This window comes from Lissotriton helveticus, chromosome 8 (genome assembly GCF_964261635.1).
Source record: "Lissotriton helveticus chromosome 8, aLisHel1.1, whole genome shotgun sequence".
NCBI classification, from domain to species: Eukaryota; Metazoa; Chordata; class Amphibia; order Caudata; family Salamandridae; genus Lissotriton; species Lissotriton helveticus.
In genome coordinates this window covers 302744662-302765814 of record NC_136069.1, presented here as the reverse complement: position 1 = coordinate 302765814, position 21153 = coordinate 302744662, and the positions used below count along the sequence as shown (strand labels likewise).

The 21153-nt window shown below is 45.4% G+C and overlaps 1 protein-coding gene across 4 annotated transcripts in view; it reads right to left on the bottom strand.

Moving 5' to 3' along the window:
- PARP4 (poly(ADP-ribose) polymerase family member 4) overlaps positions 1 to 21153 on the bottom strand; it is a 2216130-nt gene that overhangs the window by 572673 nt on the left and 1622304 nt on the right. For all 4 annotated transcript variants that reach the window (XM_078657066.1, XM_078657067.1, XM_078657068.1 and 1 more), the window contains one exon: positions 13251 to 14213. In XM_078657066.1, coding sequence (XP_078513192.1) covers positions 13251 to 14213 — 963 coding nt within the window. The remainder of the gene's footprint in view (positions 1 to 13250; positions 14214 to 21153) is intronic.

Sequence of the window (21153 nt, the reverse complement as noted above, 5' to 3'; positions counted from 1 at the left end):
AGCTGAAATTGCAAGAATCATAGAAAAATCCTATGAAGAACTAGGCAGAGATAGTCTAGGTGGAATACCAGTAAAACCGCAACTGACTACAAGTCCAGAAAAAATATTTTTTAATAATAATAATTCACCAAAAAAGAACTGGGATGGAAACAAACAATCCAATCCTAAAGAAAAGAAATTCCAGTCCCGAGGAAGGTCTCCTAGGCGAAGAGAGAAATCTCCAAACCAAAGACAGAGGTCACCGCAGAGTGACCCCTCGGGGAATAGATATAACCTTAGAAATAGGGATAATATTAAAAAACCTGATAGATATCAAGACATTGATACACGTCCCTCTCAATCTTTTCAGAATTCCTCGCAGAAATCGGAAAGAAGAGGACGATCAGAAGAGCACGCCAAGTCCAAAGACAAGGAACCTGCTCAACTAAAAAAGAAATTACAATTTCCAAAAAAGAAGGTAGCCAGTATCAAGGTAGTTAAAAATGCCGAGAATACTGAGGACACAACTGAAAAACGGAGAATGGGCTCAGACAATGCTAGACAGCGCAGCAGAGGTGAGCATAGCTCGCAAAGTCCTTATGAATCATCTGGAGACAGTGGACACGAATGAATACCTTCAAGTGGAAACTGCAGACACCAGAGTTAGCAAGCCCCACAAGATATACGAGATAACATTACGTATAGAGGGAGATAAGACTAGGAAAATTAGGGGACTATTTTGGGATAACCTCTCCAAAGGCTATGACATCCTTCTAGCTGAAAAAGACTGGCCACCAGAGTTTGTCAGGGAGTGCCCTCATGGCGAAGAAGTAATTATGCCTGCCTTCTCGAATCAAATACCGATTCATAAAAAATACACACTTGCTAGAAAGTGGGCAGTGGCCTTAGCACCTGCTTTATATAAAAATCATGTAGGATGGGATGAGGATTCTCCTCCTCACAAAATCCAGTTAAAATCACAACCTACTGCACAAAGGCAGTACCCAATTAAGCAAGAAGCTAAAAAACAGGTAAATGAAATACTAGATCAGCTAGAATACCAGGGGGTGATTGAAACTTGCACCTCACAAATGAACAATCCTTTGTTTCCGGTCTCCAAACCAGACAATTCATATCGTCTAGTTTTGGATTACCGACACCTTAACACATGTTGCAAAACCTTTGCAGTGCAAAACTCACACAGTGCTGCACTAATGAATAACATAGTGCGCAAAAAATACAAAACAACCTTGGACATCTCCAATGGATTCTTTTGTCAAAACATAGCACCAGAGAGCAGATATTTAACTGCATTCTCAGTAAATGGCACGCAAAAGCAATTCTGTCGGTTAGCCCAGGGGTACAAGAACAGCCCGGGGGTATTCTCAGCGAGAGTAACAGAATTACTACAACTATATGATGATGAAGCATTATCTTATGTCGATGACATTTACTTAACAGATGATGACTTGGAGACTCACTTGAAAAGGGTGAACACCATAATACTTGGGTTCGCTGCAGAGGGTTACAAATTCAACTTCAAAAAGTCCAGAATTGCCCATCTGACGGTCCTATTCTTAGGATATGAGTTATCAAGTGAAGGCAAAAGCTTGGCTGACAATTTCCTAGAGAAATGTGCCGTAATCCAAGCTCCTAAAACACTAAAAAACCTACAGTCAATTCTAGGCTTCCTAAATTTCGGAAGAACATACATTGCAAATTACGCAGAAAGGGTCAAACCCCTTTATGATCTAATTAAACCAGATTTTAAAAGATCCAATTGGACTCAAACACACACAGAAATTTTGAGATCCTTACAAACAGACATGCTAATTAAAACAAAATTAGAAACACGTGATAACACACGCAATCTTGTGATTCGAGTCATCCCAGGGAGATGCGGATTCACATACCTGACTTCTAATGAAGGAGAAAAGGTACCAATTGCATTCAAATCACACTTGTACACAGAAGCTGAACAGAAATTCAGTAATACAGAAAAAATCATTCGTGCAGTTCAAACCGCAATAGCTAGAGAAAAAGACATAGCTGACGGTAGACATATCACAGTCAGAACAGCAGAATCAGCCTTTGAGGCACTAACAACACCGTGTAATTTACCAACAACAACATTGAATCCGGAATGGATACAATGGGTGAATTCAATCACAACGGACAAAGTATACTACTACTTTGATCCAGAACTAGAAGAATTAAAAAATCTAAAGTATGAAAAGACGTATCCTCTGCCAATCGACATTCTGCCTCTACGACATTACGCCTGTGTAATCTATACAGACGGACATGCTCAACCCTCCGTTTGGGGAGAACATGCATACAATCCCACATGTGAGATTACAAAAGAAGTGTGGCGCGGAGGTAAACTAAGACCTCTATTAACAAAATCACACTCAGTAGAAACTAATTCAGAACAACAAACTGAAATAATAGCTTTGAAAATGGCGCTAGATAATGCGGATCGCGAATTCCCGACGCTTATAGTGTCAGATTCATATTACTGCGTCAAAGCATATAACAAGGATTTGCAGACATGGATTCAGAACGGTTACAAAGATGACACAGATGCACCAATAAAGCAGAAACTGCTCTGGGAACAAATAGCTCTTTTACAAAAAGAACTACCAAAGACTCACGTGACACACTCACTGAGTCATCAGCGTGATGGCGTTCACGTTGTGGGGAATTCATTGGCTGAAGCAGCCGCAGCGGCAGCCACTAAACCGGCTCCCGTAGATCGAAAAAAGCGTACATTAAAATACATTGACGGTGAAACAATGCTGGCGGTGAAAACGTCATCAAAAGGCGACTGCTCAGCGTTACAGATCAACTATCCACTCAATTATACATACATAATCGATGCAAACTCCGTCCCTTTTGCTCGAATCCCTGGAGTGGGGGATAGAGTAATTCCAAACATGGACAGGAGAAACTTGTTAATCGCAGACGCACACATGGGCGAGGGTCTCAGACACCTTACATTAAAAGATTCTCTGGAAGAATTACAATCACGGTACTGGTGGCCAGGCATGAGCCTGCACTACACCATGTTTGTAAAAAACTGCCCAAACTGCAACAGAGATCGCAGTGGGGAGAGAAGCAGTTTAATACCTCGTCGTATCAAGGCAGATAATATTACCAGCAAAAAGAATGGCTTGCGATTAACATATACAGGCTAGTTTCCACTTATAATGTAGATCACCAGCACTCGGCTGACGTCCGGACTATTATACAAGATTTGCGAGTCTAATTGGCATATACGCTAAGAGCATGTTACGTTTGACCATTGTTTTCACTCAGGCAAACCAGCCTGGGGGGAAACATGGCCAAATGAGCACAGCCCAGCGGGAATCTTCTCACTTCCTTCCTGAGGGTACGGGATGGTGTAAAGAAAAAACCAAGGCAGAAAGCAATCTATAATAGAAAGGATATTAGGTTCGGGAGCTGGGTGGGTCAAACATCTAATAAGTGTCCAACGTAGTCTAAATAACTTGCCAAGAAATTCTCTGAAGGGATTCAGTCCGTACGAATTATTATTCGGAACTAGGATGTTGATCTCTGACCTTGATAGTCAGACTTCAGTGGTAATAGAAAAAACCTTTGATGTCAAAGACCGTTTGGCTATTTTGCAGGACTTAAACAAAACAAGAAAAGACCTGAGAAACATACAGTTGAAACAACAGCCAACAACCACTGAAGAATCACCACCTGTCCCAGCAAGACCTGTCTGGATTCCAAAAGTCGGGGATCTAGTCAGGGAGAAGATCGCGGTAAAGAAGGAATTTGGGCCTTCTTACAGAAAAGCAGTTCCTGTCTTGTCTGTCAACGGGACAAGATCAGTTGTACTACCGCCACTTGCTGGTAAAAAGGAGAACCAAGTTGTATCCATCGACCTGGTAAAACCACAACATGTGGCCGATAACAAACAGTAGGCCAAGTGGACTCCCAATAAGTAGCAGAACACCAAGGTTTGCTACCAGCACAGAGGTCCTAACAAAAAGGCTCATCACATTCGAAACGCCTAAAGAAGAACAAGAAGGACTATGCAACAATGCAATAGAACTCAGACCTCTTAAAACCCAAATAAAGACATTTAGCAGAGACACACCAATCTACAATGAAGTACCAAGTGAAAATGCAAAAAACAGAAATCCTGAACCAATTGGAACAATTGACAGAACTGCATCCGGTTACTTCATCAACTTCGATGATTCCTCTGACGGCTTCAGTGAATCAAAGACACAGCCATCATCAAAATCCTTTAAAGACAAAGCGAAGGAACTTTTGAAACAACTGAAAGAAACATATCTGGTTTCTCCATGGATTGAATTTTGGGTGGGTTTTGGCGCATTTATCCTCATACTTTGGCTCATCATGGTATTTACTTTGGGACGCTTCATTGAGGGAAAATATGCTAAAATGGACACAGCAAGTCAGAACATCAACTTGGTCCTCAAACCACACACATCTTCACACGTCGAGAAAAGAGAACTTTCTTCAGCCAACTTCACAGCCAATCCTATACCTGGTGGGGTAGCCTGGGACAACACTGACTATGAAATTTATGGTCCGGTCGAGATCCTGAAATATCCACACCAAATCAAGATCTCCTTGAGTGACTTTGCAAAACCAAACTCATTTGCTGATGATTGGGACTTCGAAAGTATTAACAACATGATGTCTGACTTAGTAATGTCTGCTAAATTTACAAAACATGATTATTTGCAAGGTTCTACAAATTATGATAGTATGTATTGCTATAACCATTATGGTAACCATTTTTTACATAAATCTGCACAACCTAGAAATGTTTTAAGTTATAATCAATGGGAACATTGTGCTACACCTCCAAAAGGAAGCTCTAGAACCGTATATGACAAATATTCATATTTTTCAGGTTTTAACATAAGTAATGCTGAAACATTTTATTTTAAATTGTCAAACAAGACAGGGATGAAAACCATGATAACCAACACAAAATTGATATATTCAGATTCATTCTTTGAAAAAATGAATACTTTTGTATTTGATTATTGGGACAATAATGTTGATTTGAAAAGTGTTTGGGGTACAAAAGAATGGCAAGTACAGGGTATAGAAGCTTTGTTTAGAGCCTGCATGATCCCAGAACAAATGATATTTTTAAATGACACTGTTCAACAAACCACCTGTCTTGGTTTTGCCAAAATCAAAGATTTATATAACCCGTCTATTCCAAAGCCAACAATGTTTAGCAATAGCTCTGATACGGATGAAGAGATAGACGTAAACCATATATTAAACCAAAACAGAACACATCCTGATTGGAAACAATGGTTGATCTGGCCCACAGATACAAATTACTGTCAAGATAGATTCCTGAATAAAACACAGGGTTTCAAAATGACCAGGCCAGACCCTAGATATCCCCAAAGACATCACCCAGGGATAATAACAACCTACAGTGTGGGCAAATTATGCCTTCAATGGCTACAGACTTCCACACTGCCTGAAATTAAGCAACACCTAACTTTACTTACTGATGGTGCTGACTTGCATGATTTCATAATGGGACCACGCAAACAGCGTCAAAAGCGTTTCATAGCAGCCTCTGTATATGCAGCATACAATGAGGCCTGGAAGGTTACTCAAATTGAGACAGCAGAAAGAATACGGGAAATTGACCGTATTAATTTGGAAAAATCACTTTCTGTAGTGGACAATGGGTTAATGACTCTGTCCTCCAGAATTTTTTCATTGGACAGCATTGTGTCTTCAGCAATCGATATATTATCGCAAGACTTACTGTTATTACAACATGGTCAGTCACAATTACGTTCCATTGTACAGCTTGGCTGGACGTTACAAAATCTGCGTTCAGGCTACGTGCCTTGGCGTTTAATCAACACAACGTCACTATTCCAAATCTTTAACCTTACTGATAGACAAATCGGTATGGCGCAAAAGGGTGCTGATTATACAATCTTGAGCATTGAAAAACTAGAAAGATTACCAATGACAATGTCAGAACGACCTGTCAGTGAATGGATAATCCACGGAATCATAAATATTCCAATCTCAACCTTCAGGTTTCAATACTGCCAAAAATATATACAGGCTGGCATGTACGAGAAATTAGGAAAGGGGTACCTTAAAACAACTTGGAACCTGCCCTATTCACATGCATGTGTCAGTAATAAAGGACAGAAAGTGTTTCTTAGTGGCAACAATTGTGCTATGTCACTAAGCGGCACGCTTCTGTGTAACGGAATTAGTTTGCATGGAGCCTGTGAAGGGAATTCATACAACCTTTCATGTCACCAGCAAGGCGCACCTGCAACTGAAATAGAACCATTCTTTCAAAGACTCTATAATGGGAGTTACATTATTATTGTAGACCGCAGATGTTGTAGTCTTATGCCCGGGACTCCTTATCTAGTCACTACGACGGCGAAGGTCAAGTGCTGTGGACGTTCTTTATTCCCCAGCTCCTTTCCAGACAGGGAGGCAAGGGCATGGCCCAGTTTGAAAATTACTTCTATTCGAATAGATACTTTAAGCAGAATGAAAACAGTGCTTCTTCAGACGCCTACAAGGCTCACGTCATCAAAAGAAACGTATGATCTACAAGTCGCAAGGACGACTGCAGAGATACATACATTATTATCAACTAATTCCCCCGTACATTTCGCGGAAATCCTGAGCAAAATCTTAAATATTTCTGATACCAATGGGATCTCAGGGGTATTTAAGACAGTATTTTCGATGGCATTAACACCATTCAAAGCCATACTGGGTATTTTTCCAGATTTCGTCCATTCGATTTTTGGCGGACTTCCCCTGATCCTGGGACTAATTGCAGGAATCCTATTCTTAGTCCTTATTTTTCGTTATGGCAACCCATGTCACAGATCAAACTCTCGCGACAATGGAAGATACGATCCTAGCCATTGGATACCGGGACCGGATATCAAAAATCCTGGGACTCTCCCGGCTTAGAGACCTAAACATGACTTGGTTTCTATCATTTCGACCAATGTGGCAAAGGTGTGTTTTACCTGTACTAAGGTGTCTGCTATGCGGAGAAGAATGCGTGTTAGACACCTGTCTGACGCTACAATCGGATGCGCCAGTGGATGCAGATACACTGTTGGTTCCTACCAAGGTTCACGCTTTGTGCTGCCCTCAAAGGCTGCCAATCCTGATGACGGCATTCCTGGAATCTTCACCACTGCGATTGAAGAGTAGTGAAGTTCAAGATGAAAGCAGCATCGAACAGGTACGACCTTCTGTCAGCAATGCGAATCAGAATGTCAATGCAGACAATCATGCGCACGAATGCATGGTTACCCCTATTTTCCGACTTAGTGGAACTTTCCCATGAAGCTGTTGACAGTTTTTTCGAAAGCCTGAATGATATGATGTTCTCTCCAGAACAGAAATAGAGACTTTTGAGCAAGCTCGCACACGGCGTTCCCTGAATTCGGCCTTCAACTTTAAAAATAAAGTCACATGAACAATTCTTCCCACCAGTTCACGGACAACAATTTTTTAGCAGCCCCAAATTATTTTTCACAAATTTTTCGGGACACTTACCTTCTGCTTAAAGTAAGAAACTATTCCTAGAGAACTAAGATTTCTATTTTTAGATACTTTATAAAACTTTAGTTGCCCGCTGGGATGTTCACAAATATTTTATTATGTGATGAAATGGTCTCGAACTTCCTTTCTGTATAGCCATATTAAGAGCCATTTCATGTGTATTTCTCATATACCAATAAGCAATAATGCATACAAATGCGTGTTTACTTTTGCATTTAAACCATAGCTTAAGTGCATACAATATATATGACTGCAATTTTTCAGTATATTTGAACATTTCGAAATGCATTTATGTATTTTGGGGTGGTAAGGTATACACTATACTCTATAGTATGTTGTACTATGTTATACTATGCATAGATTAGTAGATATGACCATAGTTAGCGTGGAGTGGGTGTCGTGTATTTCTATAGGTTCTGAATCAGTCCCCCTATTCCTGACCCTATTCTGGTTAAACTAACTATCAAGTTAACTAACAGTCAGCCCATGAGGCAAGAACAGCCCCCATGATGCAGATACCGTTATCTGACGCAGTCACACTACGGCACAGGAACGTGTTATCTGATTAGGTCATAACGCTTGAGATCTAATTAGACAAGCGACATTCCTCCAGCCCCTGATAAGGCATACGACGTTCTCATAACAAATCAAACCTATGACAACCTGGAAAATCCGTGCGGCCATTGTTTTGATTTCACAGAGAACTTCAGTAAAAGAATGTGCTAACGAGCAAGTCGTATGACATCTTTATTGACGTATCTATGTCCATCCTTACGTCAATCTCGGCACCTTTAAGGTATAAATATTGCCGATCTTGCCCTATGCAAACACACGCGTGGTGACAAGACGGAGCAGCCATACTTGCCGAAGCCGAGAGCAGAAGCAGACCCCGCTGGCAGCAGCCCCGCCTTCCTGACGCGCTGAGAGACGCGCTGCTATCTCAAGCCGAGAGACCCAGCACCGGCGCTTTCGGGCAGCCCTCGCAGGCAGCCTGGAATATCGAGAGCAGAGAAAGAGATACTATTCCTCATCCATCCTAAATTCCAGGTACAGAACTGAATAACCCCTCACAGAGAATTCTTTAGTTATTCACTTGGCAAAAACAAGCTTAACTTAAACTGTAACTTTCTATTCCCGCCCACGCATTAGACTTAGGTCAGGTACACGGGGTAGGCGTATTTAGAAACACCAGTTGAGAACGTTTAGTCAAATGTATATGTGTATGTAAATATATTTTAATCATTTTAAACATCATATGGCTCAGAAACCATATCAATGTTTTTACAGTATTATTTTATACTCTTGCTTTTAATGTATGCACTTTACTTAACTATAAGTATTGCAATAATATCGATCCATTTCTCATGTATGAGAAAAGAGACTGATCAATAAATAACACCTTTTTATTGAACACGCCCGTCTCTTCCTTTTCTCTACATTCTGATGAGACTAAGAATGCACGTACTGACTGAGTAAAATAATTGCCTTGTGCTCACACGACTCTCGAGATTGACTCTTGATTAGGGGAGAGCAAAGTTGTCATGTTCTATGGTTGTCAGAAACTAAATCCCTTCTTGTCTAATCAGGGGAGTTAATTCCTTCCTTGAACATTCGAGAAAGTTTCTAGCGAACTCTGAGCTTAGCTGGCAAACCCAAAAATTAAGTCTAGTATCGACAGTAGTAGACCTAGTTAACGTCTGGCCTAGGCCTTTACTGCTGTAGGTACTATTCCAATGCGCAGAGCCTATTGGGAAAATAGGAGCTACACTACATTGTGATCATTTGCGGGGTGATTGTACTTGCAGTATAATAATTGCGGAGTGATGGTATGTGGGGTAATTGTTTGCAGGAAAACGTCACATATTCGGTTCAGAGGGATGGAGGAAGTGAGTTCCAGATTCTGGCCGCATTACCAGAGAAGGATTGAGCCATAAATCTTGCCCTTTTGAAGGTAGGAGGATTGAGCAGTAAGTTTTCCGTATTGCGTGAAGGTCTAGAGCCTCCAGAGATTTTGAGTTTATTAGCCAGATAGCTTGGGGTGGAGGTGTGTAAGCATTTGTGGGTGATACAGGCAATCTTGTAAATTGACCTTGCTTCAATAGGAAGCCAGCAAAGAGACAACAATATGGGTGTGATGTGATCATTTCTTTTAACCTCACATACGAAGCGAGCTGCTGAGTGGAGGATGGATTTTAGAGGGGAAAGGTGGGATTTGAGGAGGCCAGCAAGGAGAGAGTTGCAGTGGTCCAATCTGGAAAGAACCAATGAATTGACCAAGGTTTTTAGGTCTTGCTCAGGATAGGAGCACCAAACCCCCCAGAGAAGGCCCAGTTGGTAGAGGGCATTTTTGGCGATGGTATTGATATGGGACTGTAAATTGAAATCGCTGGGATAAAGTCTCAGTCCAGTTTTCAAGTGTGTGAGTATCAAGGGTTCAGTACAATTAGAAACCAAAAGCCCTGGGTCAAGGCAATCTGACAAGGGCCACAGGCACTCCGAGAGAGAAGCTCACGCCCTGGCCTGCAGGGTGCATGGGTGAAAGTGTGCAGAGCAACTAGCCAGCACATTTTTATTTATCTGTGTTTATGTTACGGAGACAGATGGGCTTGCTGCTGCGAGGCTATAGTGAACTGTGTGGGAAGTTGGCCTGGTATATGATGTACTATTCTAGTGAACACCTTGCACCAGTCCAAACAACCCTTATGGTGATGGTTGTAAGTCAACCTTATAGACCAGCTATCCTAGTGGTAGGGTGGACAGAACAGTCTTAGGCTAAAAGACTCTTGACAGCGTGTAAAGACAGCTGTTTTACCATATGTAACCCCTTGAATACCAAATGAAAGGACACCACACAGGATATATATATATATATGTATTTATTTACTAACACACTCCTCTGAACTCTTTATGAGATCAGAGGCATAAGCACATAACAAGTTACTCTTCGAAATACTTTAAATAGCACTATTTACAGTTAGGCCCTAGGGGCGCGTAAAACCATATACTAAGTAAGTAGTATAAGAACCACGACTCGGGAAAAGGAAAGGCCTAGGGCCTAGAGAATCGCTGGGGCTACACTATCTGAAGCTTAGGTTAGGAGTACGAGGCCCACAGGCGGCGCGTGCAGTGTCAGTACAATCACGCGAGAGTCAATAGAAAGTCAATGGGAACTTATAAGGTAAGTAATTGAAGATTTAGGACACTTCCGGTCTAACTAGGAATATACAACTAACAAAACTAGACACTAGGATAGTCAATCCCTACAGGAGCACCGAAGTACTTGCGTTACCTCACCCACGGGCTGCGGGTGCATAGGTGTCAAAGTGTGTCGGGTTTCGCCGTTGAAGTCTATGGAGCCTGTGAAGAAAGATACTGCAGGCGACCAGGAGGAAGATGTCCGGGTGGATCGAAGATGAAGGAGACCTGAAAGCAGAGGGGACAGAGTTTAGGTCACTAGCCAGTGACCGGGTGGAACCAGGAAGGAACCAGACGTCGTCGAGGAGCAATCAGGTACTGTCATGAAGCTTGTCTTGCAGCCACGCGGACCAGGAGGCGTCGAGAACGACCAGGTGCTGGAGAGGAGCTGTCCCACGAAAGTTCTCGCAGATGGAGGGGTCGACTTCCGGATTGGAGCCAACAAGCTTAAGCAAAGCCAACCCACGCAGGATACACAAAAGGCTTCTGGTGCAGACCAGGAGGGTCTGAGGTACTTCACCTTTTCAGGGAAGCAAGTACCAGTCTGGAGCAACCAGACCAGCAATGGATTTTCAAAAGGATCGTCATCACAGGGATACTAGCCAACTGGCCAGCAACCGGGACAACGCGTCGAGTAGAAAACAAGCCCCCACGCAGATCTCATGGAGTGTGGAGGGCTGGTCTTCGGTGCAGGTGGTGCTCGGTGTCGGGGTGTCTCAGTGCACAGCTTAGAGGATGCCTCGGGAGCTGCGCTGTTAGCAAGTTGAAGACTTTCCAAGTTGCCTGGTTCCGTGGGTTCCGACGCCTTCCACGGGGCTCAGCTGTGCTGGAGTCGTGCAGTGGGGTCAGAGAGGTCCGGGAGTCGAGGTCTTGTCAGGCTCTGTGCTCGGGTTCCGGCGGGAACAGGGACAAAGCAAGCCATTGAGTTGCTGGATGGTGCCTGGTTGCCCAGGGTGGTCACTCCTTGGCCACAAGGGAGATTCTTCAGTCTTCAGCTCAGGTGAATGTCAAAGGGTCCAGAGTTTCGTTTCAAGTTGATATCAGGAAAAATCTAAAGTCTCCTGGGTCAGCTCCTACCTTTATACAACTAAAGGGGGCTGGTTTACTCACTAGGTCCCTCCTATGGGTGGGACCAGGAAGGGGGGTGGTTACACCCCCTTTTCTTTGTCCAGTTTCGCGCCAGAGCTAGGGCTGGAGTGCCCCAGCAACCGGTTTGAACTGGGGTATGCATGAAGCACTTAGTGCGCCTCAGGCAGTGTCTCATTCTATTTAGCCCTCCCTGTCCCAATACACAAAGTCCTGTCTGGGGTGGTGCTACCCCTCTCCAGGCAGGAAACCTATTGTCCAAACCTCCGTGACTGGAAGGACTCCCAGCAGCAGGAGGTCAGACTTGTGTCTGTGGCAGCAGTGTCCATTTTGTGACGCTGAGGCTCTGATTAACTTTAACCGGGATAGTCAGCAACAACATGTCTTCTTCCTCTAGAAGGGTGGAATGCTATCCCCGTCGCCAGAATTGGCATGGCGGTAGTATTCCAAAGCGTATGACACCTTACACGACATGTTTAGATAAAGCCAAACCAAAGTTAGCATTCAACCGCGAGGATTATAATGCACTTAAGAGTATATGGTATGGCGATGTCATAGAACAGCTATAAGGACATGGTTCCGCAAGCTGCAGACAGGCTCAGCTCATGCTAGAGCACCATCTCACACATAACCAAGCACTCTGCCTCCAAGATTGTTAAGGCCTGCCATAGGAGTGACTTATAGGTTACTGTGTGACTATATATAAGGGTAGATATAGGAATACTATACCTAAGCAAGGAGTGTTTACACAACTTTGCCCCAGCTGAGTGATCACCCAGTTGTGTCAGTTTGGATGGCCCGCAGGGGTGGCATAATACATGCTGCAGCCCCGGGTAGGCCTTGGATGCACCTATGCCCTGGGTACCTATAGTACACTATACAGGGGCTCATAAGGTGAACCAATATCCAATTGGAGATGTACCTAGGGTACATGGAGTCCATTTTACAGTGAGAGCAGATAGCCTGGGGCCCTGATTAGCAGGATCCCAGGCCAACTAAGTCGAATACCAGCTAAACACAAGGCAAAAAATCTGGGGTAACCATAGTCAGGTATCCACCTTCCTAGACACTGTTAGAGTCGCTGATACACCATTCACCAAGCACTTACAGCAACAAAGAAACACACCCATAGTGTCTCGCGCGGAGGTAGTGTATGGAAGAAGAAACAATAGGATCTGTTTGCAATGGATGTCAGTAAATAAAGTGAATCTTACTAGCCAAAAGCTTTACTAGCCCAGCATCAAATATTAACACCACAATCAGCCAACGAAACAGGAGGCTTGTTTTTCACTGCCAGAGGAATCCTTTCGCTAGACCTCGTGACCTGGTGTCCTCTTCCGCACTAACATATGTCTTGAAGTTATTAAAGTAAAGAAAAAAAATAGACTTACGATTTTCTCGCTGCTCGGCGAAAAGAAGCTCGACCCAGGGGATGATCCAAGCGTAATCGGCATTGCATACTTTCTACTAGTCAAACGTTCGAAGAGATCCGGTGCAGGCCCAGCTGAAGACGCAGGTCCAAATGAACACGGCATTGGCCTTGCTGAGCCCGGCATTGGTCTTGGTGAACCGGGCATTGGTCTTGCTGAACGTGGCATTGGTATTGCTGAATTAAACACCGGTTCAGTTAGAGGAGCAGAAGCACCAGTGAACTTGAGCATCTGATACTCAGGCTCAATTGAAAATGCGTCTGTGTAGCACGTGCTGGTAGGCATGTCCTTGTTATATACCGAGGCGACGTTCAGGCTAGGAAGCTCATAGTGAGTCATTTCTGCGTCATCCTGCAACGGTGCAGAGAACCCACGAGAAGAGCGCAATTCCATTGGCATGGGTCTTCGGAGGATCTCACGCCGCCGTTGCACCTCCATGGGCGGCGTTGCTTCTAGGCTCTGCAGGAATGAAGGCGCTGTCGGGTGGTAGGACGGGGACCGTGGTGCTGGGGCGTCACGTAGAGGCGCGAATAATCCTCTGGGAGGGGGAGGGGGAGGGGCCGGTGGCGGTATTGCACTTAGAAACCTTGCACTTGGCGTTGAGGATGGCGGTGCTGGTTCGGGACGTATCATACAAGGTGCTGGGGCGTCATGTAGAGGCGCGAATAATCCCCCGGGAAGGGGAAGGGGCGGTGGCGGTGGCGGTACTGCACTTGGAAACATTGCACTTGGCGCTGAGGATGGCGGTGCTGGTTCGGGACGTATCATACATTGGAGTTCCATATACTCTTCTGCTGCAGGCGATGGAGACCGTCGACGACTAAGTAGCCTTTTTTTACTTTTTTTAAGCGCTTGTCTGTCTTGCCTGGGCTGTAGTTGCGGTGCATCAGCTTCAGGTGCTTCAACACATACCTTAGCAGCCATCTGTTTCACACAAGGGGAAAACAACAACAAACAACAGAAAACGGGTTAATGTGGAATGATATATAAAGAAAATAATACACATAGCATAGATTATGGTAGCCTGCAGTTGTCGCAGAAGAGGAAGACAAGCCGCACCAACATGCATGCCATCAAGGTCTTTGCAGTCAGGGGCAATCAGCATCAACCGCTACCTATCTTATTATATTTTATTGGCCATTACACTACACAATACGGGTGGGCAGTACTTTATTCCAAGGTTTCACAGTATATTGTGAACTTATTAATACCATGTTTAGCATAAGTGTAAAGGTTAAAAACATGAAACTTTAGGATAGGTTAAACATTGAAAACATAAATGTTTAGGATAGGCGTAAACGTTAAAAATATAACACATGTTTAGGTTAGGTGTAAACGTAAACAAATATGACAAATGTTTAGGATAGGTGTAAACGGTAAAACAAAATGACTACTAATACAGGGAGTACGGAATAGAGAGAAAGGGAAGTGCTGGACTATTTATCCTCATTCTGGCAGAAAAAAATCAAAGGGGCAGGTGAGATATGGGAGAGAAAACATACAAAAGGTTACAGCGCACGATAAAGAATCAAAGAGGATAATACATACAACTCAAACAGCCACTTTAGAGATGTATTCATTTTTTAAAAATCAGTTTGGCGTTTGCACGTTACCATTCCTAAGTAAGCTTGGATAATTATCTCTTAAAGTCACCACTCAAAAAAACAAATATGTTTGTATTTGAAAAGTCAATCGCTCCTGCTTTCCCGAGGTGTTAAGATGGTTATTTACATTTTTATTTGCAAGCACATGCTGCAAACACTAAAAGTTAAAAATAAAAATGACTGCCAAAATGTGCAGCCATTAGCTTGTCCTAAAAATTCTAAATTAAAAAAAAACTACCATCACAATGAAAGAACCATAATTGCAATAAGCCTGTACAAGTGCTTCCTAGCACACAGTCGTACGTATGAATGAATGAATGAATAATTTTATTTGCATGGTTACTCAAAACCATTACAATAGAAAAGAAGAGCACTACATTTAAAAGAAAACAGTAGGATTAAAATCTAGAGGTCTAAAATCCAAAGTCTAAAAAGAGATGAATCTATGTACGCAGCAATTGTTAAAAGTTTTACATGCTTCAGTTAAACTAGTCAGGTAATAAAAGATGAAAGGCAGCCTCTGCACGAGTGCCTGCCTGATTGCTAGGGGGGGAGTGTCCATCAACTTTGTGCGGGTATACTGTACAAATTTGCCAAACGTAGCCATGGGATTCACTGTGTCCAGAGTGTAAAGTCGATGGACTGCCTCCTTTGCGGTACGAGTACCCAATTGTAGCAAGATGGGCCTGAGATAGATTATGCAAGCTAAGCGCAGAGCCGGGCAGCAAAATAAGATGTGGACCAAAGACTCACGTTTATATTTACAAAGCCGGCACTCCACGATCAGGCATTGACAGCAAGCAGCTGAGAGGTGGAGAGCCGAGCGGCAAGCAGGAGCACCACCGCCGGGGTCCCAGAGCCAAAATCTGTAAGCCGAGCCGGACTTCGGTCTTCAGACTTGCCGCCGCTGCCCCCCCCCTCCTCGGGCCCACAGCCCGCGGCGGTGAGGAGAAGACGAGGAGAAAGCGAGGGATAGCGGGACGCAGGGCCGAACTATGCGGAAGGCGGGACCTGCACCCGCACACCTACCGTAGCGTGCTCCACACCGCCACCGCCATAACCCATCCATCGCTGCCCTCACATTTTCTCACCCCCCCCCCCCCCCCCCCCCCCCCCCGGCGTCAGCGAGAGACAGCTAGCGGGCGCCGCGGGTGTAAATAGCAGCCAGATAAAAGCAACTGGGCGCTATTGAAGTAGTAAGCAAGCGGTGAGCAGCTGCCTTCCATCTCCAAGAGGCCAAGGCAAGAAAAGGCGCAAGGCTTCCTCCTGCAAGCCGGCGGACCCCACAGAAAAGCAGGTGGCAAGAAGCAAGCGGCACCACCAGAAAAGCGCAGCTACCCCCCTCGCCCACCGCCTGTCTGCACCCCCCCGCCCTCCCCGGTAGAGCGGACTCTGCCTGGGTCCTGGGACCTGGGACCCGGGTGTAGAGGGGCAGCCAGGAGAATATGGGGGGGAGAATCAGGGGGGAGTGCAGCTGAGGGTCAGGACCGCCCCCAGAGGCCCCCAGAAGCCAGGCACCGGACGCACTCAACGGACTCTCAACTCCTCACAACCCCCACAGGGCCAGGAGGTCAGGGGTCCAGCCCCCCCCGCATTGACGGGGGCCAGGAGCGCCGCGGGCGCGCAGCACCGAGCACCCAGCAGCACGAATCAGCCCAGAGCCAGAGTCAGGGTCCTAAACCTGCAACTAGCATTGCCCACCAGTACAAGCATCGGACCTCTAACAGTACCAGGGGGGCCAGAGCTCCTCATCCAGCAGGAGATTCCAGGATATTCCAGGAGACTCCCACAGTCTCCATCCCTCACGCGGGCCTCATCAATCGAGTCGCAGCAACCCAGGAGCCGACAAGCCATCTAAGTCAACTCCAAAATGAGGACTAGAAACTCCACTCTAACTCTACCCCAGGAGAAGCCCCAGGAGAAGCCCCGGAGACACAGCTCTGCCAAGAGACGGAAGGCGAAGCTATTCTACCCTCCAGTATTAGAACTAGGGGGGCCTTACCAAGGTCCAGGGCCCTGGGATGAGGAACACGCAGGAGGAGCGGGAGCAACTGGAGCTACCCCAACTTTTCCGGGACAGTACATCGCTCTCACCGTGGAACCGCTAGCTCCCCCCCTCCCAGCCTACCCCCCGACTGACATCATGGGGAAGCCCCCTAGCTCTGTGAATCCAAACGCGCACAAGCCCAGGCCTTGCATTAAAGAAAGTTCAAACCGTTGCGCTGGGAACAGAGACATAAGAAGTTTCCTGAACCCCAAAACACCCTCTACCCCCGCCTGCCCCAGGACTTCGGACAGCTTGTTCACTAACAAAGCAACGGAGGAAGAAGAGTTGAATTTAACACTCGTAAGCCCTCGGGCACACAGGATACCCCTCTCTCCAACAATACTCACCCTCCAGAGCGGCATGCCCTCCAAATCTTTGATACTGGAAATGGTGGCACTCGGGCCCACCCAACCAAACATCATAGCCCAGACCTCTCCCCCTCCATCGGACCGCCAGCGGTGCAGCCCTCCTGCAGCCAAAGCGGACACATATGTCCTTTCAGACAGTACCCATGTCGACAAGAGAGGAGGCATAACTCCCCCCTTCATACCGACGCACACAGACTTGTCCTATGACCCTCCCGCCATTGAGGAAGGTGCAACCCGTCAACTATTCGACACGACCCCAAATCATCCACTGAACCTATCAAGAGCGGGCCTTTTAGAAAATGATAAAACGGCCCCATCCCCGCCGTCCGATAGCGGCCCTGTAAAGACTAACTATCTATCATTAATTAGTGAAGCTCTTGTCTCAATGACAGGAGCAGCGATAATGCACGCGGACAAGCTCGATGTGCAGATTAACATTCTACAAATAGTGGCAAATCTGATCTCGGGGATAGACTCAAAATTGGACAACCTGAACGCCCTGATACGCAGAGCGCAGGACAGCACACAATTTAAACCAGAGTCATGCAGCTGCAGTCCGATCCTGCACAGTCCAGAAAAACTCCCAACTATTATGACTACACTAATAGAGGACCTCAAGGGCGAGGCAAATAAAAAAAACTATTTGAAGAGCAAGCCTTTAATTACACAGGGTCTCGCCCAGGCATACTCCTCGGATAACATCCCATTAATTCCCCGACCAAGTAACCTGGAAAAGCCAGCCACCCTGGCATCGTCTTCTGCTGGTGGCACAAAAACAACCACGACTAAGGTTGAAAGTCAAGTTCTCCAACAAACCCTTAAGCCATCCGGCCACGAGTCACAAAACTTGTCAAGGAAAAACAAGAAAAAGCTAAGAAAACTCAACAAGGAGAAGAAAAATAACGCATATGCCACCAGCGTTATTCACAATTGGTTACGACCTAATAAGCAACCTCCTGTCCACACCATCATAGACGAAAAATCTAATATGGCAGCCCATATGCACATAGCAGAAGTTACAGAACTTTCGACTGGAATCTCAAAAACATTAATTCCAGCCCAGGATCCAAGCCTGCAAGCCCAGCCCGCGGCTTCTCAAGCCGACACAGTGCCAATAACACAAAAACATGCGCATGCACTGCAGGCAATCAGCCACGATGAAGCCACGCAACACACGCAGGAGCTCCGTCAAACAAGCTTTGAGAACTCAGCGCATACCAAGTCTACAATGAGCGAAGCACCAGTCTCTAATAATTCAAAAACCATCAATGTCATCATCGGAGATTCTCAGAGCGTTTCCAACGGGCCAACATCCTTTAAGCTGGAGCAAGCCGCCAAGAGGCAATGGAATGAGAACAGTTCACCTAGAGCAATGCCCACGGTGGCACCTCAACCGACTACAGGACCGAACCAGCAGACAAACTCTAACCAGCCTGGTTTGATAGTGACCCCCCCAATTGAAACCCATGGTAAAATTTGGCCCAACGAGGCCAGTGCAAGTCAAGCTCACGCAAAGGACCGGAAAATACTGTTATACCCAGAATACACCTCGCAAGGAAAATGGGACATCCTCAACCGAAGTAACCTCCTAACACTCTGCGCAAACCTCCCAGGATTGAAAGGAATAAAAACCAAAGATATCGAAACAGTCTCTTTCCTGCCTCCGGACGCAGAAGAAATAAATGAAACAACTGAATTAACTTTCACCAGAGCAGACCTGGCGGAGGCACTGAGGAGCCAACAATCCCTACTAGAAAGCTGGGGTATAAAGTTGAAGGCAAAACCGACCCAAAAATATCCCTCAATTTTAAAAAAATCGATCGTACACTCTAAGCCGGACAATCAGGCAAAGGGCATGATTGACTCTACACTCACAAATGCTCCTCCCATCCATCGGGTAAAAACCGACTCCGTCCTACAGGGGTGCAAAGGTAGCATAAACAACAGCTCAACACATGGAACCCCTATTAAGGTCACAACCAACCTCAGTCAAGGAAAACGCTTGTGCATAACTAGGGGCCAATCAAGTAACGACTGGTCCTGGCTGTCATCTGCACTAAATCCCAGTTCCTAATAAAGTTTTCTTCACAAACTCAGTCCGAACACCTCAACACACTGTCAGTGAGCGAGAAAACACTTTAAAGAAAAAGGAGAAATTCAGCGAGAGTTTAAAAATACTAACGTGGAACGTCTCAGGCCTCAAAAAGCTGTTACTAAGCCCAGCTGCAGTGAAATTCCTGGAGGAAGCAGACATCATATGCACACAGAAAACCTGGCTGACCCAACCACTCTCGCTAAGAGGATATACAGAATACAGTAAAGCGGCTAAAAAGACCAACATATTCGGAAGACCTTCAGGGGGGAATTGCGTTTATATAAAACACGCCTTGAACATAGAATTCCTGGAACTGCACAATCAACCAGACAACCTACAGGCGGGCATTCTGAAATTCCCCCACTCCATCAATGGAATCCCACCAATACTACTAATCAACATCTACCATCATTCGCAGGAGAACACATCTAACTCGCTCACACTTGTACACCAATTAGAATCTTTGCTGCTAGGCCACCCATCATTAGACTGCATTATCCTCGGTGACTTTAACATTCATAATATAGGGGTCTCTACTGGGCAAAATCATCACCGCGGGGGGACCGAAGCACTGAATGAACTCATAAAATCTTATAAACTGGCAACGGCCCACACACTGTTCTTAAAGAATACCCCGGGAGCCTCGATCAGTCATACGTACAACAACCAAACGACGATCGATTACGTCATCTTAAGCGATAAACTGCAAGACAAAGTGACAAACTTCTCAGTTCACCAACGCAATGACAGTGATCATGCAGCCCTAACAATTACCAGGAACTTATCAGTGCAATCACGATACAAGCCAATATGCGTGGGGGCATCGGATGGCCAAGAATTAATAAAGCTGCCCAGAAGAATAAAATGGGGACAGGTAGCCACAGCAACCTTCAACAACTGGGCAAACACGTGGGCAGGCTGACCCCCGAGCAAACACAACCAGGAGTCTATAGCTATATGGGATGGAATCACTTCAACCCTAGCAGCAGAACTTAGGGGAGATGGGGACAAACCAAGGGCAACACACTGGCACCCTCCGACGGCCCTTGGATTCAACGCAGAAATTAAAACTAGCGCAAAGGATTTAAACAAAAAACGAAAAGCCTACAGCAAAAACCGCTCAATCAAAAATAAAATCCAACTGCAAGAGGTCGCAAAGAGCCACTCCAGAAAAGTGTGGGCTGCTAAGCGTACTCACTGCGAGGCTCAGTGGCTGAAAATTTTCGATCTGTTGAGCCCTGGGAAATCACAAGAATTCTGGAGTTATATTAGCCATCTTGGTCGAGGGACAAACCATAGAGAAAACTCCCTTGAGGCATCTGTCTGGGTCCGTCATGTCACAGCGCTTTACAAGGAAGAAGGTCTAACCACCCAGCCATACAACATGACCCCACAAAAAGCGAACATGGCTTCAACAACTAATACAACATCCCCTCCCGGAAAAGCTCTAGTGTCCAAAATCCTAAAAAAAAATCAGAGCAAACGGCGCACCGGGCCCCAACGGTCTACCAGGCCATCTGTTTAAATCAAACATCAAATTTTGGTCTGAAAACTTGACCCACCTATTCTCAGACTGCTGGATGTCGGGGGAAGTGCCTGACTCATGGCGAGGCTCGCTCCTGCACCCAATTCATAAGAAAGGGACTAAATCAGACCCAACAAACTACCGTATGATCGCCCTGTTAGACATCGAGGGTAAAGCCTATGCAAGCGCCATCCTGAAAGACCTCACAGACTGGGCAAGCGAAGA